Below are 26,287 nucleotides of genomic sequence, written 5' to 3' on the forward strand. Positions count from 1 at the left end.
AAGATGTACTGCAAAGTTTTGTTCTGCAGTTGTATAAAAATAGATATGATGGAAGTAACAGGAGTTGGGGTCAGTAGAGCTGTCACTTAAAGGAAACTTCAGTGTCAGGCTTTATATGTTGATGTATCTTTTAAAGTGTTGGTCTTACAGTTCCTCAGTATGAGAACAGAAATTGTATACTGTAAACCAGCATTCCAGTTTTCATTAGGTAGTAGGATTACAGAACTTCTTGAGTGTTTGAAGGAGTTGATTTTTTGTGATGAAATAAATGGACATGGGTAACTCTACAATATACTGTTTGACCTGTGGAGTTACAGTCTCATTTATTAATACTGCATATTATCCCATTGGTATGTATTCCCTTTTTTGTTTTTTTGTAATGTATGAGGTAACCATATCCTAAGAGCTGTGTGTGCTGCAAATGGCTGAAGCTTAATTCATGGCAGCTAAAACTTTTTTCCACTTTTTATTTTTATTCTGGATCTGAAATCTTTCGAATCCCCCCTTAATACCTACTTTTTACATACAGCTTAATAAATCCTCTATAGAAGTACTAATGTTTCTCTAGGTGAAACTAAAGAAGGAAAATCTTCACTACTGTGTCATCTGCTTTACAGTGTCTTTTTCCACACTGCAGTTCAAAATGGAAATTTAGTGAGTGACTTGCAACCAGGCTATAAACATAACTAAGAATTTTTGACTTTATACAGTTAAACATTCTTGAGTAGTATATGCCTATCAAAGGATAGAAGAATAAGCAGGCATGCAATTATATTTTCCTAGTATATTTTTTTTTAGCATTCAGAAATCTGAGAGCTGAGAACTTTCTAAAACAGAAATTTGAGCCTTCATTTAGATGTTTCTTGAGGGTTTTTCTTCATGAATTTATCTTTTTCAGAATTGATTTTAACTTATATGAGCTTTTGAAATTCATAACACCTCATGTCTCCCCAGATGAATAGGAATTTATGTGGTAAAGTCTGTTGTTCATTCATTCATTCCCTATTTGGAGTCTCCCTGGTCTTTCCTTTGGTGCCTTCTGGCTCTTCCATTATGAGAAACAGTGAGTGAGTTCTTCTGACCTTCATTTCACTCATTATTTCTTGTGGTTTTATTGTATTTCACTTCCGTTCCCTCTTTACAGGCTCCAGCTGGATGAGTCACTTTCACAAGTCTTTTTGCTACCTTTGTTAATTCTTTCTGCCTTCCCTGCATTTATAGTTGTATTCTGTATTTTTGAGGAATGTATAAGATGTGTGTGATGCATGTGGCACCACATATTCCGTTTCATTTTATGTTCTTTCCTAACACTTCCTCTTGTGAAAAAGATGAGCCCACAGCTCAGCAAACAGGTCCTGTTGCTGTTTCCACCTTTTAGATCCCACAGCAGCGACAAAGAGTTTCTGTGTGAATACCTTGAGCACTGGCTCTGGATCATAGAGGGAAGGATGACTTAGCAGTTCAGGATTTCTCAGGTCCTATTACTTGTGCTTTGCACATGGTGTGAGATTAACTGCAAAGGCAGAAATGTCTTCACTGATCTAGAGTGCGGCTCGTGGAGCCGCACCCAGCTGAAATGCGCGCTGAAGCAATAGAGCATGTTTATCATTTAATATTTCTCTTAATTAATCTCTTACCAAATGCCTTTGTCTTACCTGTCAGTATCAGCCCTCATGCCATGGCAGTCATGCTTCTGACATGGCAGATGGGCGATATTTATCCCATTGGCCCTTTAGCCAAGGGCTCAGAGCAGAGGCTGAGTCCATAAGCATTTTGATTAATCAAAAATCTGGTTTCTAGTAGCTTTCTTTGATTGATATTATTACCTTGAATCTGGTTGGGAATTTTTCAGGAAAATATGAACTACCAGTGCTGCCTTTTTTGTGGATACTTGCTGTTTTCATTTAAGTTCTCAGTTAGGAGAGTTTTCTTGATGCTTAATGATGAAGCACCAAGCGGTCTAGCCAGCCTCCCATAGTTATAGAGAGCGTGGTGTGACTTGGGCCTTCTGCATCTGCTGCACATCCTAAATCTGCAGTGATGGTCAATATGCTTCCCTGAGCAATAAAGCTGGCCTAAGTTCTTGGCTCAGCTTGGGCAGGTGCAGTTCTGTGTGGGGTCACATTACAAACCTTATCACTTAAATAACCAGGTTTTTAAAATCTTCCCCCTCCCTTTCCAATCCCAGTTGTGTTTGGGGAAGTAAACTGTAAAGAGGCAAGAATTTTCTGTGTCATTGTTGGCTTGGCTTTTTTGCTAATCCAAATAATTTTATTTCAGTGATCTAGTGTATGGATTATCACCACCCCCTCCCATAATGCCCTTTTAAACAAACATTAGACTCTAGCTTAATTCTCTTGGTTAGGCATTAAGGTTTATAGTCACCAATGACATCCAGATGCAAATCCCTGTTCTGCTTTCATTCAGAGCAGAAACTTGAAGCTGATTTCTAAAATCCAGATGTCATCATAATTCCCAGTATGTTCAGCAGCCTTACTGCCTGCCTGTGGTGATGGTGATTTTGAAAGGGTTCGTTGTCAGACTGACTAAATACTGAAGGCTGCCTTCTTCATGAAACAAAATTCTGTTTTCTACTTTGCCTGTTATGTCCACTGTACAGAGCACTATGTGCAACACATTTTTCTGTTCTGAAGTTGCTGGGTCTTAATTTTCATCTTGTTTTATCTCTAAAAATATTACTAAAATATCATATAACAACAATAGGCCAGATAGACTCCCCCAAATGTGCTATTTTGCTGTGTTAGCATTCAAGAAGATAAAATCTATAAGAAAGAAAAATGACAAAATTCTGCATGTTTGAAAGAACAGAGGTGCCACCCTTTGGGGACCAAGTGCTTTTCGTGCAGCTGCTATGCTTCTCTTTCATCCCCACCCCATCCTCCCAGTGTCACAACTCTCTAATTCATTTTGTGCATGAATAATCAATAGCATTTTACATTTTCTGCATTTTGTATTAATTAATAGTGCCTGTAAGGTCTCTTTACAGTAATAATGCATCCTGTTTAATATCGTGTTTCTAGAAATACCAGAAATGCATATAAAACCAGTGTACAGATACTTCTGCTTTAGAACACAAACCAGACACTAGCAGTATAGCTAAGATAATAGATTCTTCATTAATAGGTCTTGTGATTAATTATATGCCAGCAAGATTTTTTTTTGCTCCTACATCTCCAGCTCATATTGTCTCCTTTAATATTTCTCTGGTATGGAAGGTGAAGGGCAAGGGGATAGCCCCAGGTCACTCACAGGGCAGTGATCAGAGGCTCAGATCTCTCAGTATAAGATATTGCACTGACATTTTAACCTGGCTCTTGCTAAGAAGAGCACAGAAGGGATAAAGTTGAGGATCTTTATCCCTTTTTCCTTTGCTTTCTGCTAAAGTTTGGATCTTTTCATGCTCATGCTATAGTGCTGGACTATTCTTTAGCTGCCTATATGGATCTGTTTCATCCCTGCTTCTGCAGCTGTCTATATGGATCTATGTTTCATCCCTGCTGATGACCTTTTCAGAAACAAGTTGTGATACCAAGTGAGAGACTTTCTGGGTTTTGGGTTGCTTAAAAATAAAAAAAAAGAGGAAAGAAAGAAAAAGTAAACTACTTACACTACACTCTATATACACGCTACCACATACATTGCTGCTACTGAAGTAAAGGTATATAAAGATTAAGCTAACAAAGGCATGCATGCAAATTAGGATGTCAGCAGTTACATTTTGTATAGCTCCTTCATTCAGCTGTCTGGTACGTTTTCTTTAATTACATGATCACACAGACCCCTTTCAAATTCAGTGCTTGGGATGAGCCAGCTCTCAAGATGAATGAAGGTAATATAATGCCTCATTCCTGCCAGGGATTGGAAGGCACACGTGGAAAGACACAAAAGACGGCAGCAAGAGAGAGCCTGGGGGCATGAGTGTGGCAGTTGAATGTGCCCCTCAGAGATCAGCACAGAAGGTATAGAGGAGGCACCAGAGGGGTGGAGAAAGGCAAAGTTCATCTGTCCCCAGAGGGGCAAGAGAAGTTCTGGGAACTACAAAGCAGATACTGGAGGAATGCATTAACCTGTTATTTTCTAAGCTTCTAGAAGATGGCATGATGGCAAAAACATAAAAGGGTTTGTCAAGAACAATTATCTTGAACTGACAGCACCTGTCATAGAGGATAGATGGGAGGTAGATGTGATAGAGCTTGACTTTGATAAGGCTGTCTGTACTCTTTCTGCAGAACTGGAGAAATACAGCTTAGGTGTTATATTTTAGCAGGAAGAGAGCATAGGGAACTGAAAATTATATCCAAAGAATAGGTCTCAGTAGCTGACCATAATGCAGGATTTTGCAGGCGTCTGTCCTGAGTCTGTTACTCATCAGCATTTTCATTGCTGGGTTAGATGAAGGTGTCAGGATGGTATCACTTTGAATTCCCATATGACTACAGTGGCAGGGTATGTAATCACTTTAGGCACCAAGATTAGAATTCCACATTATTTTGAATTATAAAATTCAGTGTAGGAAAGTGTAATACGCTTTACTGACAAATGAAAAAAAATTCAAAAGCAGAGATGGGGGTCACTGGCCAGGCAGCTTTGCAGAGAAGGGCTAGCAAGTCTAGCCTGGTGGCTTATGGGTGCAGCTGAACAAGGGTTATATCTGAAGGCTATGAAATCTCTCTTATTTAAAGTTTCTAGAAGCAGGTTGAGCCAAAATCTTTTGGGGGATGGTTCAGGTATGATTAATCTGCTTTACCACTTTGGGAGTTGATTTTTGGTGTGCCTTTATTGTTGTGTGTTTTGGTTTTTTGTCATTGTTTTTTGTGGTGATGATGGAGTTTTTGCACAGCCTTTTAGGATTTCTGTGATCTAGGGATGTTCTGGGCACTCAGAACTGTTGTTGGATCTGAATTCCTTCAGATGCTGTAGGTGTCATGCCTGAAACTACCCTTCTCAAACCCTTCTGTCTTTTGATACCCCTATCAAGAACATAGCAATACTACCTTGCTTCAGAACGTAATTTCATAACCATTTCTTTTGCTGATGGATGAGGCAGTTGTTGCCTCTTACTTCCACAGACATTCACCCCTTCATTTGTGCTGGTTTTTAGAGGTCTGCAGTAAGAGATTTCTTTATCATATGTCTGTGCAAGTATCTGTATTGGCATGGAGAAGGGGATGGCTGTTACTGGGAGCCAGCAGGCAGTAAAAGGAGGGCAACAGTATCCCTTAAACGGGTCTAAGCAGAAATGTGTTGTGAAGATAAACCCATGAATGTTTGAGAAGCACCTATATACACGATGATGTCTGTAACCCTGTAAATAAACCTGAAGAAATCAATGCTTTTCTTTGGAGCAAAGTTTGAACACTGCACAGTAAATAATGCATCATCCCACACATTGAGAAAGGATGTGAAAAATAAGTATTTGAAGAGATGTTCATTAAGTGTGCACCATCTATCTGGCTCGCTGCATGAGGCAGGTGTTCCCTTGAAGTGGTCTGTAATTAAAGACTACATCAGTAACACAGATGAAGGAGAGGCTTGTCTGCCTCGTCATTTCTCGACTTTGGAACATTAATGACATCCTTTGAATATTGTATATTAGTGTGTCTCTCCCAGTTCTGCCTTAATTAAGTTTCTTGTGAGCTCCAACACAGTGTCAAAGTGTTTCAAGTATTGTTTTCAACAAGGAACAGGTATTTTAGAAAATGTCATTTTAGGAATTAAAAACTCCTTATTTTTTCCATACCTTTCTTTACTGAGAGATGATTAAGGAATTCAGAGGGGAAAACAGGACATTTGCTCTTATGTACATGCACAATTCCAGTTCACCTATACTTTTTTTTAATGATACCAAGGGAGGCTATGAGGGAAGGAAACCAGTTAGCATTGTTTAAATCTGATCTAATGAAGAGAACACAAAATTTAGTAGACAGAATTTCTGTGCTTCTATGCGTACAGTATAGGTAACTGCATAGAGAAGGACTGCGTGAAAATTTTTGCTTTGGAGGGATATGAATTCATCCACATTCTACTGTGAATTCCAGCATCAAGATTTAAATGCAAATTGTTTTATTTTTCTCCTTGGGTAGTTTGACATGCTACAGATATATATGTCTAATTTTATTGCTTTTGCCTAATACTTTTAATTCTTGCTTTTCTTTCCTTGTGCATCCACCACAGATCGCATTCAATTGGGTAAGGCACATTACTCTCCTTGAATACTGCCTCTGTGTTTGACAGGATTTGTTTTATGGGCTGTAAAGCAGTAACCTCTTCCCTTTCAGCATCATTATATAGAATAAAAGCATATGGTACTTGAACTGTTATGCCTCATTTTTACAGCATGGTGAGTGTAGAAAGAGAAGGATTGGACTAAGTGTTTGCCTTGAGTAGATTAGTCTCAAATTCAAATAATGAATGCATTCAAAAGACATTGGTCTTGGGAAAACCTACTGATATGTAATCCCATTCTCTCAACCATGGTTTTTGTCAGAGGGTTGAACATGAGCAACAAAGAGTAAAAATTCTATTCAGCTGAGTTTTGTAAAGATTATATGAAGTATTTAATTACCTCGTCTTCAATTGAGCAAAAGTATCTTGGTCATGATTTTTTAAAAGCCTTGAGTCCTGGGGAAATTTCCAAGTTCTGAAGATGATAAAAGAGTTCTTTATACTTAGAGTTTGAGTTTATTAATTCTGTAAAGCAGTTGAATATATGATGAATTAGAAAACAATTTTATATGTACTCAAAGATTCCATAAGCGGTCTGGCTTTACATCAGTTCACCCTGAAGAGAGGCTGAACAGCCCTGAATGCCCTGCCAGTCCCTCTGGCCTTGTATCTTCAGTGCATGGAAAAGTTCAAGAGCATTTTTTCCATTCAGCTAAGTTATGCTAACAAGGACTCTTACTTCATTGAGTAAACTTCAAAGTACAGCACAGGTTGACCTTCTTAACTCACTCTGACATGAAACTAAAATGTAATATTTACCCACCTCTGTCATGAAGGATCTCTTCTCTGCAGTGATCACCATCACAGACATGTATGTCTTTTTTTTGGGCTTGTACTAACAGAAGATATTTGCACTGTTTCTATAACTTGCATTCTTACCTCTTTAGAGAAATTAAAATATGAACTCAAAAAATGTGCACTTAATATTTGGATTGTCTGTCATGTGCCACCTCTCAGCTGTGTGAATTTAATCTTCTGACTTAAACCTCTATATTTGGAATGTTTTGCTATTAGAAGAGGAGCAGTCTATGCTGAAATACTTCCAAACTCTATGTTTGCCTATTTGTTGTGTGCTACAAGACTAAAATGGCAAGGATGCTTGCTTAATTTAACAAGCATTGTTAAAGATTTGCTGCACTTGTGAAATGTTTGGGCTAATCTTTCATAAGTCTTAAAAATTATGTGAAAACTCGAACATGAAATATTTGCATTGTCTGCTGTCAGTTCTTGTCTATCTGATCTTAGCAGAAGCCTTAAAATATACACAACAGGAAACAGTTTGTATTAGAATTCATGTTCCACCTGCTTGCCAAATAGCTCTTCTATCCCTTCCCCACCCCATTTCTGAATCTTTAATCTGGGGAAAAAAAATCCGTATATAGACTCAGTGCTGCTCTGATTTTGTATAGTTTAAAACAAACACACGTGCTGTTTGTATGAGAGCTTTATTTTTTTAATGCTATAATCATGCTTTGCTTGCAGCCAAGTGTTGGTGGCCCTTATAGTAAAGCTCTCCCTGTTCTCAGTCAGACCAGGCTGCAGCTGTCAGTCAACACTGAAAGTAGCAGTGCAGGGATTTTTGGAAAAAGACGCACTCTTGCAGCACACACTTTACTTAAAGCGCTCAGATCTAAACGTGCTTATGGAAAGTTCTTAAACTTCAAATGAAGGTTCTTATTTGGATCAGGTTTGATGCTTCCCAGGAGCGGGGAACAGGTAATGCTCTGAAAGCAGAGTTGGTGGCTCAGGTGGGAAAATTTGGCTCATGTAAGTCAAGCAGTCAGAGTGGGTGGCATCGGTAGGGCTAAAGGTGTGCAGCGTGATTTGGGGATCTTTGAGTAATGCAGAGGCGCCATCCTCTGCTTGCAACCTTCCAGTACTTCTGCTGCTGGGAAGTCTGAGGAGGGAAGTGTTACAAGGAGAGCTGAACGAGAGCTGTGGAAAATAGCTCCCTACGTTTGAGAAAGTTGAGGAGTGAAGGAGGAGGTGAAATGTCCTGGAGAGGTGTGCATAAGTGAGTGCTGCCTTTCTGGTTAAAGAAACCTCTTGTTTACGTAGCCAGTTGTGCAGGAGCTGTTTGAGATTGGGAGTCAGCTGAACCAGCTCTGCTGATGTGCACAAACCTGAAATATCCCTCCTGCTTAACACAGAGCTCATCTTGTGTCGCTGTGGGACAGAGAGGTGGCTCTCTGTGCCCCTCTCACGTGTCTCTGTCGATAACAGGGGGCTGTACCATTTAAATAGATTTTGTCAGGAGCTGTTTTGCATCACTCTTTTGAGCCCTATTGCAGGTCAGTTGACCTGAGAATGTGGTAGTAAGATCTTTAGTACTGAGAGTAAGCTGGAGTTTGACATCCCTTGCCATCAGGAGAGGAAGAACACCAACAATCTGGAAAATATGTGTATGTATATTTAAAGCTAAGTTTAAAAAATACACTATAATCATATTGGAAATTGGATTTTACAGCTTTTTTTTCTTATGTTTTGCTTTCATCCCACAGCTACTCTATTCGCCATTCCATAAGCATGCCTGCAATGAGGTAATGTGCTACCCACATTCTATGTGCTATGGTGATGTTCAACCGAGTAATGAGGGAGGATTTGCATACTTTGATCCTGATCCTGCAGTTTTTAGTTGGATGTGTAGTCTCACTTCAATCAATTAAGGTTATTCATGTAGATGAGGGCTGCAGGACAGGCTAGCTGTGGGTTTTTTCCATTTTAATTGTATTAACTGTTTAATCTCTTGTACAAGCCTTTGAGGAAATGAAGCAGTTCTGAGATGTATTTGGATAGCTGATTGTTATCAGGTTTGTATGACTGAAGCTGAAATTCAGTTGTTTTGCTGTCTCTAGAACATCATCCAAAGCCCATTAACATCAGAGATGCTTTCCACTCCAACAGGCTTTGGATCACGCTCCTACAGAGGGATTTTACATGAGTGCTTTCATATTTTTAATGGCTATAATCACGCTTTACTTGACTGCAGCCAAATATTGATGTCTGTTCAAGTAAAGCTCTGACTGTTTTCAATAAAATTAGTATCCAGCTTTCTTTTTACTCCCTTGGCCTCTAAATACATCCCCACTCTGTGCCAAGCATGTGGGCAAAACAAACTCCCAGCTATATGATGGATGCTAATTAATTCAAATTCAGCAGGTGGGTAGTTTAAGGCAAGCATTCACCGATGTGACCTATGGGTCAAATATAAGTTATAAAACTCAGTTTCTCTCTCCTTTTGACCCTTCTTGCCCTGTGAAAAAATTTGTCATCTAAATAACAGAAACTAAATTTGCATCATTTTCCCAACTGGCTTCTGTTTGCCCTTCCCTTAAATTTGGGTAATTTTAACGGAGGAAAAATTTAATTTTAATTTAGCCTGATGAGGGATATGATATAAATGTATTTGCAGAACCAGGAACTGTGCTGGACAACAGTGCCTGAGCTTCAGAGTCTGTGCTAATTACGAAGCACAATGTATGCTGTAAATGAGCTCTCAGGTGTCAAGCAAGGAGCAGAGAACCAGAAGAAGGTCCCCTTTACTCACTGTAGACTTGTCCAAGTCTGCTTTGTGCTGGGTGAACACAGAGAAAAGCTTAGCTTAGTCAGAGAGCACCTTAGGAACACAGTCTATCTAAAGTCTTTATCTTTAAAAGCAGCAGTCACAAAATCACAGAATAGGGGGTCAGGATTCCTCAAAGGCATTTGGGACCCACTTCCCATGTAGTTCTAATCTCCTTCTTTCCAGCCTTAGGACATTAAACTTGACATCTTTTTAATAATGTAGGTTATGAACTTGCTTATCAGCTGAAAAAAATGTTTATTTTTTTACAGCAACAATACAAATGGATAAAGCCATAGAAAAGCAGCATTACAGGCAGCATTGTCTGGTTGTTCTTCTGAGAACATGACAAATGTATCATAGATTAGGCAGGCCAGTTATCATTTGGTTTCAATTACTAGGCAGGTTCTGCTTTTGAAAATTTGTAGCTAAAAAATACTCATCCGATTACCATAATTGGATTTGACTGACAGAGCACAAGTGAGTGTTCATAGCCCTGTGCTGCCAGCCAGCCTTCATTCTGCCCTGGCAGTGCTGCCTGGTAAGAACTGATCAAACAGTGGCATTATCCCATGATGTTGGCAACTGACTCGTTTTCCTCCCTTCACCTTTTTCTTTTCTCCTAGGAATTCTCCAACTTTCAAATCGTTTGAGGAGAAGGTTGAAACCACTGTCACAAGCCTTAAGGTAAAGGTTAGGGACAGACTTGCATGGCTGTGTGTGTTGAAGCGTGACAGCTTAGTTGTCCCTATCATTTGTACAGGAGACTGATTGAATTTGTTCTATCAAGAATTTCATGGTAGTGCAAGAGCTCTAATGGAAAATGAAGGCAATATGCAAAGAAATTGTCTTTCTTTGCTTTGTTGCTACGAAATTATTTCTGCTGCCTGCCAAAGTTAGCAAGTGGTCTCAGAAATACCAAAAATAGTGGTGGTAAGGAGTGTCTGTTCCCACTCACCTCAATGTGTCATTCAGAAATAGAAAAAGGTAATTCGAACTGCACAGCTCTGAAGACCATTTCCTCTCAGTGATCTCCTTGAGGAGCCTGATCTTATTTTGTTGATTAAGCAAAGGTGTTCTAGAGGAGAGTATTTGTCATGCCAGCTCAGCCTGTTGTGTTCAGAGTGCTCTTAGATCATCCTTTAAGAAATCTGTAATTAAGCAGGACAATAGAGTAAGTTTTGAGTCTGAAATAATCCTCCACCTCTCATGAAACCTTCGGTGTCCATCTTTATTGGCAAACTCACTGACATTTTCTGAAACATTTTCTTTTTGTATTCTCTTTCTTTCATTTTCTTGTGCGAACGGAGTCATGGATCCAGTGTAGACTGTGGACAAACGGGAATGTCTCAGCATTGCTCCTCTTTTTCCCTGCCTCTGTTCCAAGGCTTCCAAGATTAGGAAGACCAGGGGATGGGGGGAGAAATCATGGAGTTACCCTTCAATTCTAGGATTTTGTTGTGGTCTCAAAACATGGAGAACTACCCAGAGAGGCCCCTGAAAAAAGAACAGCAGTAGTCTTATCATCTTCCTCCCAGCCCCCATATTAGCTACAAATCTTCAGTGATCCTACAATGTTCTGCAGTCAGCCAAAACCAATGTTCAGATTTCATAACATTTAGATTTTATTTGCTCTTGGAGTTTGAACTTTAGTTGCAGCTTTCTTGGGAGAGTATACTAGTTCATTTTCCCCTGGAAATCAAACAGGACCAGGGTGCCTCATTCTTTTCAACTTTTCTGAAAATCTGAACTCTGATGAATTAAATGTTTTATTGAACTTTCAAGCTAGGTAAGCTGCTGTGCTAGCTAAAGAAACAGGATTACATAGGATTAACCCTTTGGAAACTTCGAACACAAAGTTCATTTAATTAAAATAATCTTCCTAAGCATTCAGTGGCTGAAAGGCTGAAAAAATGTCAGCTTGAGTTCTGCTGCAATTCTAGGATGGAGTAAAAAGTTTTGTCCTATTTTCAGGCTTGAATCAACTTGGAGTGGACATATCAGCAAGCAGAGCCACAAAAGAATGTTCTCTTACGAAGACAGCCTAATCACGACAGCTTTGTCTCTTCGTCACTTAGTCTTGGTCATTTCCAAATCTTTAGATGCAGCTCCATCTTGGTTAGGAAAATTCTTTTTCAGAGATTTAGTCTTACTGATTTTTAATACTTATTACAAATTCAGTGACCTGAAGCATTCTGGAAGTAGATGTGCAAGCACATTGGATATATTTCAGTAATGTATTTTGGTATCTATTCCTTGCCTTCCCCCATGAAAATGCTGCTGGCAGTTTTATATACCAGTATCTAGGTAGCTACAAATGCCTGAAGGGATTCAAGCTGCTGGGTTTGTCCTTTGGTTACTACATTCCTTCTGCTGTCCAAAATCCCAGTATGGTTTATGTATTTTGCGAGCAGCTGTGTTGCCATTGCTGGCATGTAGGCCACTTTACTCTGCAAATTAACCAGTTCATTTTAATATCCATCTCTAATCCAGCCTGCCTAGAACTGGAAAAAACAGTGAAACCAGTGTGAGCTACTCAGGTAAACAACCACATTGGGCTTACTGCTAGGGTCTAGGATCCTACCTGGCATCTACTTAGGGACTGGTTCCTTTAAGCATATGAGACATGCCACTGGCAGATTCTGTGATGGCAGCCTAGTTTAGAAATTGTGGAGTAAAGAAGCTGCTTTATTTGACTGGTTTTATAGCTGCTGTTCTTAGGAAAAACCCATCCCTATGTGTTCTCTGCCTGAACAGTTCCCTGCCCTCCATGGCCATGGGGTGGAATGGAAATGGGACTTGCTTCAATGTGAGCAGAGGAACTTTCTGTTGTGTCTTTGCCTTTTTTCAGACCAAGGTTGGTGGGACAGGCAACACAGGAGGCAGTTTCGAAGAAGTTCTCAGCTCTACAGCCCATGCCAGCGCTCAGAGCTCCCTTGCTGGCACCCGACTCCCTGAAAGTGAAGAAGAGCTTCAGTGTTAAAAAGCAGCCCCTCCTGAGCCCCACATGCCTCTCTTCAGAGACTTGCCCAGACAGTGATTTTCAGCTCTCCCTCACCACACAACTTGTGCAACAAGGTTTTGTCAGCTTTGGAAAATTGCTATCCTGTCCTTGTGTTGGAGAAATGTTTCCTCTCCCTATTTCTATTTTAGATGGGCCATTTTATCACCAGGTACTTTGTACATCATCAAAACCACATGCAAGTCACTGGCTATAATGCACTAAATTCTGTGTTAAGTGACTAAAATAGTTTTCAGCTACATATGACTTCCCTCCTAACAATCTCCCAGTCTCCGTTTCTTATTTATTTTGGTTTACTCTTTTCTATCCGTTGGTTTCTGGCTTCCCTCTCAGTGCCACATCAGACAGATGGACCTAGAGCTGTGCAAAGCATTCAACTGCCAGCAGTAGCCCATACACCAGCTGTCTACCATCCATACCAGGTGCCCCTTGCTCAGGAGTGTTGGTACATGATCTATTTCCTAACAGAATTAAAATCACTTACTGTCACAAGAAGTTGTTTCTCCTTCACTGATACAGTCTGGCATTGCCCTATGCCCATTAGGCAGCAGAGTTAAGGAGGGCAGGAAGAGCCACCTGGTTATTCATACAGAAACTGAACCTATCACAGCTGCTGATTTCATATGGTCATTTTGGCTGGAAAAGTTTGAGTTTCAAAATGTGCACCATTGCTTGCTCTCTCGGGCGTGGTAAGACGCAGCAATGAAATTAATTACAAAATCAAGTGGAGTGGAGGGAATGTCTAGTTTTCTTGCCTATCTTCCCCTCAAAACCAAGGGAAGATGTATTTGTGAGCCTCAGTCAACATACAGCCTTAAGTGAAAGAATACAAACCCAGCATTTGGCTTCAGACGTGCCATAGGTTAGAGAGCTCATGCCTTCAGAGCTGCTAGCGTAGACCCTGTTACCTGAGAATACGCAGGATAAGAACTCCACTTTTGGTGTCAAATGTTGTTGTGCTTCGCTCCAGGATGCAGTTCCACCAACCGCATTGTATCTGCTCAATCGCCAAGAGCCAGATGTCTCTCAGCTTTGGTTCAGCATGTTTTCGGAATTGCATTCCTTTAACATTTTTTCCAAGGAAAGCGTGGCACGTTTGTGACACTATCTCGCTGTGCAGTGAGCACGTGTCGGTCCGCATGGTGCGTTGCTCAGCTCACCAGACACTGAGGTGGGCGCAATGTTATCAGTAAACAGGATGGAAAAGAGCCTGGCTACTTTGAAAATGGATGCATTTTTTGAGCATACGCCAAAGCTTCAAATCAGTGTTAGTGAGTTTGACATTACCAACTGCTTAAATTTTTGTGAGAAAACGTGGCTTTAAGTGATTTTCCTTTTCTCTTGTGTGGCTTTTGTTAGTTTTTATGAAGTTGGAAGTCCTTTTGTAATGTTCTATTGGACATAAGTTAACTTTGGACATTTATATCACATGCCTCTTTAGTGTGATTTCTAGCATGGAAGCAAATCTAATTGTTTTTCTAGTATTCTTGTGACAATTTTCTAGCTTATTTTACGTGGTTTGGTGCATAAATGTGAATTTATTTAAAATGGAAGATATTAATGGACAACTTAGTTTGTGTAAATGAAGTTCTTGATATTAAAAATAAATCTCTTACTCTTTTACCCTTTGTTATGTTTTAATTCTGTGTTTACCAGTAGTACTAAGCAGCCTGGTCTAGTGGAAGGTCCCTGTCACTGCCAAGAGTTAGAACTAAATGATCTTTAAGGTCCCTTCTAACTCAAACCAGCCTATGATTACTGTGCATGGGGTTCCACCTCTGTCCCCTCGATCCCCTGCAGAATGGGGAAGCCTCTTGCTGCACTGCAGGAATGGCCTGTTCCTGCTTAGGGCAGTATTTGTGCTGGGTGTGATTCTACCAAACATCTCTTCAAGGCCACTTTTCTGGTTTGTCAAGAATGTTCTCGGTTCTGCCCTTCGATGCATCTATAGCTCTTTCACACTCATCACTCAGTGCAAGCTAATGGAGACTATGATTTGAGTGCATCTAGGTGGAATAAAAATGCTGATGAAAGCTCAGTGGGCCCCACTCCATCCCTCTTTGCAGTGTGGCAATCTTTTGCCAAGAACCACTAATCAGCTCAGCAAAGTCCAGCCTGTTCTTCCAGGGTTTGCACAGGGCTCAAGTGCTGCCTTGGGCGTTTCCTGAGCAGAGTGGGCATCTCACATCTCCTCTGAACCAGACCAATACACCGCAGATTTTGTGCACTGTGCCAGCCATTGAGGCAAGAAGCTCCCAGCATCTCTGCACAGCACTCTGTGCTCTAGGAAAGGCACCAGCTGCAGAGCGCTTTGTGAGCTTCAGTCAAAGCATCTCCTGAGTCACGGTGCCTGAAAAGGTGTGTTCAGCTACATTACCTACCTTTAAAGGGTATGACAATTGAATTTCGTTTTATGCTGCTTCATTTGACACGAGGCAGAAGACAGAGAACTCCAGGTCTCTACCACGTAACTTTTCCACGTGCAGATTTTGCTTATTTGGTAATCATGGCATTGCCCTTATCTCCAGCTGTGCACAACTCAACAGTTGGGTGTGCAGACACTGGCCCCACTGTGCCATTCAGCACCACCACAGTGTTACTTCACTATCATTCTGTACTTCTACATTAGCATTACTACCTCTGCTAGAAACTCATTTACAGCAGAACTGGTACCAGTGTGTGACAGCTTGAAGAAGGGAGAAAGCTTTATGTGACTGTACAGGCTTCTGCATTAGATTGCACAAACTCCAAAGGTCCCTTTCAACCTCAGGGATTCTGTGATTATCAATTGCCTGTGAAGGTGAGGGGGAGTGAGGAATACAGACCTTATGGAAATACTGGCACCATTCCCCGATACAACACATGAACAGGGGAAAAGCTGTATGAAACAAGGAAGATACAGAGAAAATATAATTAATGGGATTACCGGTTTTATCCACCATCACTTAAGGCTTATGCACTCCAAAGAAATCTCATCTCTAAGCTTAGTCGAGAGCTTCTACAGACACCTGTTCACTGGTCTCGCTTCTGTGTAGCACTGAGTGGATATTAACCCATTTTGAAGGTACTTAAGTCCATACATATTTAGAAATCACGGAACAAGACCACCTGCCCCACACAGTGCATTACATGAACAGATTAGATTGCAATCAACTGATTTTTAAATGTACCTGAATTTCCCCAGTGGAGAATCTATTTGTAACTGAGACTGCATTAATCAGAGGCTGATTAAAAAGAAGGAAAAACCCAAATATACTAATTAATTCTAAGTATTTGTTCCCTGACACAACCGCTGATCTGGGAGGCAGCTACACTACCTGCTCCTCTCTAAGTGGTCCTGGGATTCTCACAGTGAATGCACAGGAAAAAAAATCTGCCAGCAGAATCAGTGACATTATAGGAGGAAAAATAATGACCAGAATATAAACCAAAGTATTTATTATGGCTACAGCATTTAGGAACACCTCAGGAATGTGGATGAGATGTGGCAGCTATTCTTTTTTTCCTTTCTGTATTAATCAGAGATACAAGCTGGAGTATTTCTGGGTGAACAAACTTTCCTGCAAAACAAAAGAAAGGGAAGGTTAATGAAAAATGCTCTCATTTTGCCACGTGTGAAAGGCTGGCATTGGAACGAAAGCAGCAGTGTCACTTTAGGCTCAGAATAAATGTCAAATTATTCTTTTAAGAAAGTGAATGCTCTCAGTTCAATCTAACTATGGAATAAGAGTAGTTACATCCCTTCTCCCCAGAAAACTTGTATTTTGTGCTCTATTAAGACACTTAAGAGCTGAAAAAGGGATGCACCCTGACCAAGATAATCTGATATTACACATTGTGCTACAGGAAACCATTCCTATTACAGGTGCAGTTAGGGTATATGCTGTAGAATCTACTCAGACACCAGCTCAATTTAAGTTGTTGAGTTCTGGTAGGGGAGCAAAGATGTCAGTTAGAAAATAAAGCAGCCCAGCTTCGTCATGTTGTCCTTTTTTTCCTTCACTAATCAAAGTATTAAAATTTTCCACAGAGATTATTATTCCCCTGAGGAGTTACCAAAGTATAAACGGGACTTGTCAGAGACTCTGTTTGGTGACTGCTGGTCCTCTTATCCCTAGAATTTGTCCATCCCTAGTTTTTTTACCAGGACAGGATGAGTTAGTTACGGTCCTCCTCTGGTGTTCAACTCCCTTGCCAAAATTATAAAGATGATTATTTTACCTATCTCTGCTTTCAACTACCAGTTTATTTTGCAAAGGATGAAAAGCAGTGGATGGAATAAAAAGTAACACAGTTGCACCTTAACCATTTCCCTGAGGTGGTTCTCACAGGAACCCTGGGCTGGTCACACAGCTCATGTGGGGATAACAAATTCTACTTCACTGGTCCCTGAAACATTGACAGAGTAGGAACAAGCTGCTGTCAGAGCATCGGTGAACACTGAAGACTCCTTTATGAACCAACCCTCTGATGTTTCAGGGAGATCCTTATACACATGCAAGTGTAATGAAAGCTGAGCCTCTCTCTAGGTAAAAAGTGACGTAAAAGGAATTTGGCATAAATGAAATTCATGTTTAATACCTACAGATAAATGTCAGGTATGTTCACACTCCATTAAGTTTCCCCAGAAATATTAGGGGACTTGAGCAATGAGTAAAATAACCAGTTGCTCTGAATGTCTGTCAGAAAAAAAAAATCAATTTATATATTTCATTTATGAAAGAGGAAAAAAAGATGTCCAAATGTCATACCAGCAGTTGAATCAAAAAAATCCTGCAGTCTGCCAGGTGTGTTTTCCAACTCTTCGTACTCAAATGCTTGCAGTACCATCTCACACTGATCCAACTCCTTTACAAACCTGGCCTCTGCAGTAGACTGGTTTTCATATTCCTGAAAAGACGTGCAGTTGTAAGAAAATAATTTTGCTACTCTGAAACAGAACATTAAAATCTCTTTTTAGATCTAGAATTTTCTTCAGTAGTACAAGCCACTCCAGAAATATTCAGCGCAGTTACGTCTTTGACTTTGTTTTTACAAACACACTGGTCAGCAAAACCCTTGAAGTATGTGCCAATTTTATATTAAATGCAGTGGGACTAAGAACACAATTCTTTTGCATAATCTAACTCTAAACATACCAATTGTTTCAGCTGAATCAGGGATGATATGGAGGCAACTCTGCATGACACACAAGTTAAATAACAGGTTCCACTTAAAAATATTTTACATATAAAGATTATTTCAGGCCTGGCTAAGGCTATGAATTACCACAGTGTGTGCTTACGCATTGTCACCACCTATTTTTAAGACCTATTTTACACTTTTCTCACCACTTGCTGTTTCTATATGCAGTTGTTCTTTATATTTCTCCTGTGATTCCTGCCTAATCTTTTTGGTCTAATCTGTCTGAGCTGCTTATGTCCTTATGTCTCTCCTAGGAGATAGGAAGGGGAGTGGTTAAAGGGTGTCCTCCCCTTCAGACTTTCAGTCCTTATCTCTCTGCTATCTTTTCCCTCTCTACAGTATCTATTAATCATTGGTATATATTTATGAGTGATTCACATTTCTAGTCAACTTGAACAATTTTGCTGTCATTTGCTTCCATTGATGTCTGCAGACAGGTTTGGCATTTCATTTTCTCTTTTCCAAATCTATTGCACTGTATGTGATGTCTCATCAGCAAGTCTTCCTGACTACTGACTTCCAAAACCAACCCCATAAAGATGTTTTTTCTGTGCAGATTACCATCACCTTGATACCATTGGCAGGTCTGACCCCATTCATCATCATCACCACCACCATTAATCACACCAAAGTCTTAAGTACACACTGGGCCTATCTGTGCTCCCAGATCCACAGAACCTGTGGACCACAGCACTTCTGCAGAGAAGAGCAGCACAAGAAGAGGTTTTCCTACTGACCACAGAACATGGCATTCCTTTCTGCATCTTAAGACAGCAACTGTGGTGTGAGTGTCATTCACAGTAGTAATATCCTGGCTTTGTAATTCCAGCACAGTGATGCTCAGATAAACGTGACAGTCATTTCCTTGTCTTCCATACTATTAGGAGCTTGTTCTTAGGCTTATTACTTTACCTTTGAAGTCAAAAATCCAGATTTCGATACCATGTTGATTCATTTACTATTCTATTGGGATTTCAATGTACTTTGAATTTTCAGTTACATTTTCATAATTATTTTAGTAATAAATTTCATTTCAGTGTTTTCATCTTATTTTTCTCTTTTCAACCTGAGCTTTGTCTCATTTTTAAATTGCTTAAATTCTACATATTTTCTTAAGTCTATTTATTTCTACTCTATTTTTTTATAATCTATTTTGCCGGGGGGAAGAGTCCACCAAAGACAACAAACTCTTGGCAGCACAAAGGAAAACTTCAGGAAAAGAAGCAGGGCTGTTCACCTGTAAAAGTAGGTCCCACCTCCAACAATTAAGTAGGAGTACCAATCTGTTGCCAACCTCTTTGTGCTATACAACCCACCAGATGTTATTCACACCTCAGCTCACATTGCCCTTAAGAAACATCAGCTATTACATGTGCAACTGTGCACAGTGCTGAAACAACCACTGTTTCCTCTCCACAGGTGGTTAAGGCTCTGAAATAACACTATACTTTGGAAAAACACTAGCTGGTCTCTCCAACACCACAGGCCATCTTTTAAAAATCATTCCCATGCTTTTGCACTTGAGAATAAAAAAAGCAGGACAGAGCTGAAATGTGCTGACTCATTTACTTTAATGTTTTTTCAGAAGTATTTGAGATTAAGTTACAAAGTGAAAATGTATCTGAGGGATCTTCCTGCTGCCTCTCTCCCCTACACACAACACTGTCCAAAGCAGCAGTCCTTGTAAAGCTGAAAGGCAAAGAGAGACAGAGACACAGGCAGAGCAATGCAGGAAGGACTTGCTAAGAGTGTCAAGAGATCAGCACTATTCAGCTCTGGTCCATAAGCACCTTCACTCACAAAATCATAGGGAAATGCTTCTGGCTAGCTGAGAGCAGAGTAGCACACCAAGTTATCACAAGCTTCTCATTTTCCATAGCTCTTTTCTCCTTAAGAAACAACTAGTTGTTCCATGTTGGAACCCTGGATTCAGAAAATTTAGGTTTATGGGATACGGTAATTAATATACATGTAACAAGATGGAGTTCTTCTCCTTTCTTCCTTCTTCTTCACAAGCCTGGGTGATCTAGTATTGGTTCAAAAAACCCGCAGTGCAGAACATGAATGATTAGTTACTGGATTTTAAGTAAAAATAAATTAGCTGGCATTCCATAATTGGGTAGTATGGGCTTTAAAAGGCCTTGGAAGGTAGAACTTGGGGGCCATTTCCACCTTGTTAACTTAGAGGCACATTCTGTGCAGCTGTGCCATAGATAAGAAACAATAAACATCTGAGTCAGAAGAAAAGCTCAGCATCTCCTGTGTTTTAATCCAAACTCTGAGTAAAAGAACTTGTAAAGCAAAGGCAAAGAAAAAAGGAACAGAAATGGAAAATTTAATAGTTCCACTTCAAACAACACTAGAGGAACTCCATGTGAATGGTAGATTTTTAGGTTACCCCCTCTGCTATGTGGGTTGCACTCATGCTAATGTATTGCAGACTCAGTGCCAATAAATAATCCTGAAGGTAGAAACAAAGGCCAAATTATCAAAAGTGTGCATGTATTAAATTATGGTTACTGAGAATGATGAAAAGCTAACATGCTGAAGAACTGACTCCATACTGAACCAGCTCTTACACAGTCACAGGAGAAGACTGAGACCAGCAAAGAAAAAAAAGTAGTTATACAGCACTAACCTTATCTATCAAAACCTCATTTTCCTCAATTATAACAGTTTCTCAAGGGAGAAGGAACCAGTGCTCCCTAAAAAAATGCACATACATTAATTGCCAGATCCGATGATGTTGATTTACCCTCTTTACCTTAAAATATAGCTCTGAAAGACCATTCCCACTGCCTGTTTCACCACACAACAACAACAGGAAAAAACAAACAAACAAACCGCTAAACCCAAAACAAAACCACAAACAGGGTGTTGCAGCAAAAGGCAGAAATTGGATGCAAATATCTGGAATTTAAATACACTCTAAATGGAAAACAATATGAATACAATATACAGAGTCAGGTCACGGAGTCCAAGAAACATAGAATCCATTGTTTGCAGCAGTATGTGAACGAGAGGTTGTGGATACACTTCCCCTCATGCAACCGTATGTCAGGAGGAGATAAAGCACAGTAATTATAATCTCTAATTGTTTGGAAATAATCTAATCATCCCTCATTTGCAATTATAAAAGTTCTTATCAGTTAACATCATGGGTTCACATAAAAATGGTTAAATCACCTTCAAACACAAAAGATACTTCCTAATACAAACTTTTAAGGAACCCAAGACCAGAAATCTCTGGTGTTTGTAGAAAAGCGCTGGTTTCTGTCACATTTAAGTTTAAACTTTAGTTAACTTAATCATTTTAATTTACAACTAAGTATCTTGGTCTAATGGGCTTCATTATAAAGAAATGAAAGACACAGAAATTACTTGCATAAAAAGCAGAAAATAATCCACAGCACCCTCACCTCCCATTACTTTTTTTCCTGTATTAAAAGCTGCAAATGGCCAGATATGAACAAAAGTGATAATGTAATAAAAAAACCAGATTTATATCCAGAGTAGAAGATAAACCCTTCCTTCAGCTGTACAAACCAAGCCCTGGACAGGTTCATCTGGAACTCTGAGAGGCCAGGGCAGAAGCTGGTTATATGGTCCAGGGTTTCTGTTTGAAAAGGATTCTGAAATGACCGTGACTCATACTGGTTATCTTCTAAGCAAGTAAATCGCACTTTCTTGAGGTCAAAATAAGAGATGGCACAGTTTCACAGGTACATGGGAAGAAGAGAATGGGACACCCTGAATTTTAACATGGGATTAAAAAAATGCAAGCTTACTTCCCAGAGTTCATAGATTTCTTTTCCGAGGTCCTCAGATAGAAGCTGGGTCAGTTGTTGCATAGCTGTCTGAAAAAAAAAAAAAAAAAGCCATTTACATTTATCTATTTTCTGGGCAACATTTTTATCATTATCTTTTCTGAATCATTATCTAATTGTTACCAAGTTAGCAGAAACATCTACTACACAACATATTATTGTATTGTTTAGGCATGGCAGGAGATGGCTACAGCTCTGGCCAACGCCAAGGTGGTGGCACCTCTGGGATAACATATTTAAGGAGGGGAAAATCCCTGTGCAACTGCACCCAGAGGGAGAAGCGAGAAGTGAAAGAAGATCTCTGCAGATAGCAGGGTTAGTGAAGAAGGAGAAGGTGCTTCAGATACCAGAGCAGAGATTCTCCTGCACCCCGTGAGGAAGAGCCCCTGCAGCCCTACAGAGGAGCAGAGATCCACCTGCAGCCCCTGGAGGTCCATGGTGGAGCAGACATCCACCTGGAGCCCATGGAGGATTCGAAGCAGGGGGATGCCCAAAGGAGGCTGTGACCCTGTAGGAAGCCTGCACTGGAGCAGGCTCCTGGCAGAACTTGTGACTCCAGAAATTGTTATGCACATTCTTTGAGTTCTCCCAGCTGATCAGCGTCATTTCTGTGCCATCTCTACTGTTCTCCCAGTAACAGGAAGGGCTGCTTCTGAAACAACCAACATCACAGGCGAGACAAAGATTTTGTGCCATGATTGTTTCTCCACTTCAAATTCAGGATGATAGAGTGTCACAATATGGTTCCCCATTGCTTGCTACCACTGAAGCATCAAGGTCTCATTCCTTACACCTCTTTCCAGCTCTGGCACTCCTCAGATTTCAAGGTTAGGTGGCCAAAATGACTTACCTGGCAAAAACCTCTACTCCAAACAACACCCTACCTCCTCCAAAAAAAAATCCGAAACTTTTTTTAATCAGGTTTATTTTCTGCTGCCGTAGTGTTGGTGAGACTCACTGGTTAAAGTTACTGCACAAGCAGCAAACTTCAGAGCCAGCCCAACGTCAGCTGTAGAGCAAACAGAAAAAGGGAGAACTCTGCAGTGCAAGCAGAGTGTTGATAACTCACCTCAAGCCACCTCCTGAAGTGGCTACCCATAGTCTATTTTTACTACGAAGTATTTCAGAGTCATCCCAAATGTTTAATGCTTCACTCTCCTTCCCACAAAGTCAACAGCGAAGTCCTCACTGACTGAAATGGGAGCAGAAGGAGCTGCAAATACTTAAGAAAGCTTCTTAAACATACCTAGACATCAAAATATCTTTTTCCTTGCCTAAATTAAAGTAAGAATTATCTCTAGACTGAAGCTGAAGGCTGATCCTCAGTGACACAACCACCTTTACAGGCTCCCAGGAAAGAGTTTTCTTCTGTTCAGTGTTTTGAACCTCTTTGAAGAGGGTAACAAAACACTTCAGTGATTATTCCCCCGCCTTTTATGCTTATCTGTTTAAAACTAGGGGCTGGGGGGCCATAACTAAGTCTAGGAGTAAGCTGTTAGCTAAGAAACTGGAAATTAAAGATCTAAGGTGCATTTGGCATTCCTGAAGTACTATCTTTACTGTCTGTAATTTTGGTGTTTTTTTCAATATACTTCCTAGTGTGTTCTTACACTGAACAAAAAAAGCCTCTGAAGAGTTTCTGAGGCATGACATTGCCCTCTAGCTGTGGCTACAGAAGTGGTTTATATTTTCTTCAAATAATGCCACAAACCAAAAACACCAACTGAACAGTTTGGATAAGTGCAAGACCAAAAATAAAGTGTCTCTAGGCATGTGGCACTCAAAGAATCACAACAACAACGAAGACACCTGCATCTGGGGTTCTGTGCAAAAGGTTTAAATAAAGTCTCTGTCAACCTCATGATGTGGCACCACACAAACGATCTGACATGAACTGTCATCCATCCTACTCAGTGCACCTACTCCCTGCTCCTCACCTCTTGGTAAGGCTGCTGAACATGACTAATTCAGGCTACCAAAACTGCAGCTAGTTGGGGAATAAATGGCCAAGGTGAAGATTACTTCAAAGATTCTTCCGTAACCTTGTACTTGGTGACGTTACAGATGCGAAAACCACAATGAGATGGGAAGTCTACTTGGTTGTGGCAGGCTTGTCCAATGCCAATGGCAGTATTAGTATTGCCTAAAATGTTCCTTCACCACCACCAGAACATGAAAACACATAGAATGCTCTGCAGCTGTGGCTTCACACCTTATGTTCATACCTCTTCTCGCCTGTGTTTCTCCTCTTTTGGGATATTATCTGCAGGAGCAATATCTCCAACAATGCATTCAGCCATATCATGAACCAAAGCTAATCGTATGCATCTGACAAGAAACAGAGACAGAATAATTAGTTTTTCAGCATTCTAAGTCTAAAACTTATTCAAAATGCTAAGAGACTGCAGAATTTATCCCCCTTCATATACTCTAAAGGTTGGTTGGAGCTTTTCTTAAACTTAATGTAACATTTTTCACTTTTTTGTTAGGGTTGTAGTTTCCACCTAGACATGATTTTGATTTCTGATTTCTAGTCCCTACTGCTTGTAAATGTACATTTAAGTATAAATACACTGTGTACCAGAGCATAACATTCAAAAGTAATGTACTTAGCTCTTGTACACTTGGCTTTTGGAGATGTTGTGGTAATTAACTACATTATACACTTCATGTTTTTCCTGCAACAGGTAGAAGGTAATCTGATTGGAGCCATCCCAAATTCAGTATACAATTTGTCACTCACAGCTCTGTAGCTATACCAGTCTATGGCAGAATACTCAGAAAGCCTTCCTTGAGCTTTCTCTGCTATACCAGAGGAGTTCTGTGGCTCCTTACTGTTGCTGAGTGCTCATTCAGTCTGTCAAAATTCACATGGTCTATCGCTCTGACGTGGCTGTCTATTGCTTCACACTGTTTTTTAACAAGGGTCTTCAGGTTGTTTATTTACTGCCTGAAAGAAGAGCAGCTTCGACCCACTGCACTAAGGACTTGCCTCAGCACTCTCAGTTTAGCAATTAAAGTTTTTAGCCCCTTTCAGTTCTCCAGGTAAACAGGACCCTGCCCACAGGATGCAGGGAAGAGGCAAAAGGCTTTCAAATTCCTTCAGTGTGATTTAAAAGCTCTTACTCGGGACGACAGCTTCTTTTAGCATTTTGTTTGCAGCTCTCCCACAATATTAACACATGGTTGTGATAACCAGAGGCAGTCTCACCTGTCCTTGTTAAGGTTTTTATCTTCAGTCACCAAAGCCATCATCGCCATCCTGTACATATGATCGGAGACGCTCTCTGGGTTTGCCACGTTCCTGTACACCCATCCTGTCCGCGGTACTCTCTGTGCCAGTGTCACAGAACCACACAATCAATTAGGTCGGAAAAGGCCGCAGAGATCATCAGGTCCAACCTCTGACCGGATACCACCGTATCCACCAGACCATGGCACTGGAAAGGTTAAACCCCCTGCTTTTGCAGGCCCTCCTTTCAGAGACACCGGTGGAAATTCCGCCGCACCGTGACCTCCACGCTCCGGAGAACTTTGATGCTCCCGGCGAGCCCCTGCCCCGAGGCCCAGCCCGGGTCCCCCAAGGCAGGAGCACGGCCCAGCCGCAGCCCCGGCCCCGCCGGCCGCGCCGCGCTGGCACAACCGAGCGGAAGCCGCGGCTGACGCCGGCCTCTGCCCGCCGCGGCCACGCTGCCAGCCCGGGGACAGCGGGGGAACCCGGCCCAGCGCCCCGGCCCGGCCCCAGCCCCCGCGGCCGCCCCGCCGCGCCGGGCCCTTGCCCCGCGCCCACCTTGAGCTGGCCCAGCAGCCGCAGGAAGGGCAGCAGCCCGGCCCCGCCGCCCGCCGCCATCGGCCGCCGGCAGCACGGCCTCCGCCGCGGCTCCTCCTCCCCCGGCCGGGGCGGGAGGCGGCGGTTCCCACCCCGTGCCCGCGGGAACCCGTCCGCAGCCAGGCCCTGGTGCTGGGCGGGGAAAGTGGCAGTGCGGGGCGGGACCGCGTCCCCAAAGCTCTGGCGCTGGGAGGATTCCTTACCCACGAAAAAGAGCAGCACAGACTGTGACTGCAACGAGAAAAGCAGCAAAGAAGCCGGGCTGCTCACGGGCATGAGCGCTGTGGAGTAGAGAGGGGAAGGGAAAGTGGCAAGCGTGTCCTCTGCTCTCTTCCGGGGGGTTCAGCAGGGAGGAGGCAAAAGCAGCCTCGAAGGCAGGAATAGTTCATACTGCAGTCAAAACTGAGCATCTCGGTGACTTTACCATGACAAGAAAACCGCAGTGCAAACTCATGTTACTGCTCAGAGAGGAGCGGATAGTTATCAGGGTTGCTGATGAGTTTTAAATTATTCTGTGGAGCCTCCCAGCATCTTGCTACAAACACATCCATCACTTGTATGAGTTGAATAAATAACACAAGTGACATACCTGGCAACTGGTGGGTTTTCAAAATACA

The 26,287-nt window shown here is 41.3% G+C and overlaps 2 protein-coding genes across 4 annotated transcripts in view; one reads left to right on the forward strand and one right to left on the reverse strand.

Annotated features, from left to right (window-relative positions):
- TPD52L1 (TPD52 like 1) overlaps positions 1-14,456 on the forward strand; it is a 49,139-nt gene extending 34,683 nt beyond the window's left edge. The window contains exons 5-8 of one of the 3 annotated variants that reach the window (XM_032101603.1): positions 6,196-6,210; positions 8,748-8,786; positions 10,435-10,495; positions 12,660-14,456. In XM_032101603.1, the coding sequence (XP_031957494.1) occupies positions 6,196-6,210; positions 8,748-8,786; positions 10,435-10,495; positions 12,660-12,791 (247 nt within the window). In that variant the 3' untranslated portion in view covers positions 12,792-14,456. The other 2 variants (XM_032101605.1, XM_032101604.1) reach the window with 2 other exon arrangements.
- Positions 14,457-16,244: 1,788 nt separating this feature from the next.
- On the reverse strand, positions 16,245-25,738 carry HDDC2 (HD domain containing 2). The gene is made up of 6 exons (XM_032101607.1): positions 25,632-25,738; positions 25,053-25,174; positions 24,067-24,169; positions 21,803-21,871; positions 17,582-17,720; positions 16,245-16,390 (listed from the first exon to the last, which is right to left on the reverse strand). Exons 1-6 carry the CDS (start codon positions 25,689-25,691, stop codon positions 16,296-16,298), a joined length of 588 nt encoding a protein of 195 aa, XP_031957498.1. The 5' UTR covers positions 25,692-25,738; the 3' UTR covers positions 16,245-16,295.
- Between the last annotated feature and the right edge of the window lie 549 nt (positions 25,739-26,287).

This window comes from Corvus moneduloides, chromosome 3 (genome assembly GCF_009650955.1).
Source record: "Corvus moneduloides isolate bCorMon1 chromosome 3, bCorMon1.pri, whole genome shotgun sequence".
NCBI classification, from domain to species: Eukaryota; Metazoa; Chordata; class Aves; order Passeriformes; family Corvidae; genus Corvus; species Corvus moneduloides.

Excerpts from the sequence above, each read along its gene's own strand:
- HDDC2 (XM_032101607.1), bottom strand. The coding sequence starts at position 25,691 with ATGGCGGCGGGCGGCGGGGCCGGGCTGCTGCCCTTCCTGCGGCTGCTG. Across the intron at positions 25,175-25,631 it reads GGCTGCTGGGCCAGCTCAAG|AGAGTACCGCGGACAGGATG; the intron begins GTGGGCGCGGGG and ends ACACTGGCACAG. Across the intron at positions 21,872-24,066 it reads AGAAACACAGGCGAGAAGAG|ACAGCTATGCAACAACTGAC; the intron begins GTATGAACATAA and ends TTTTTTTTTCAG.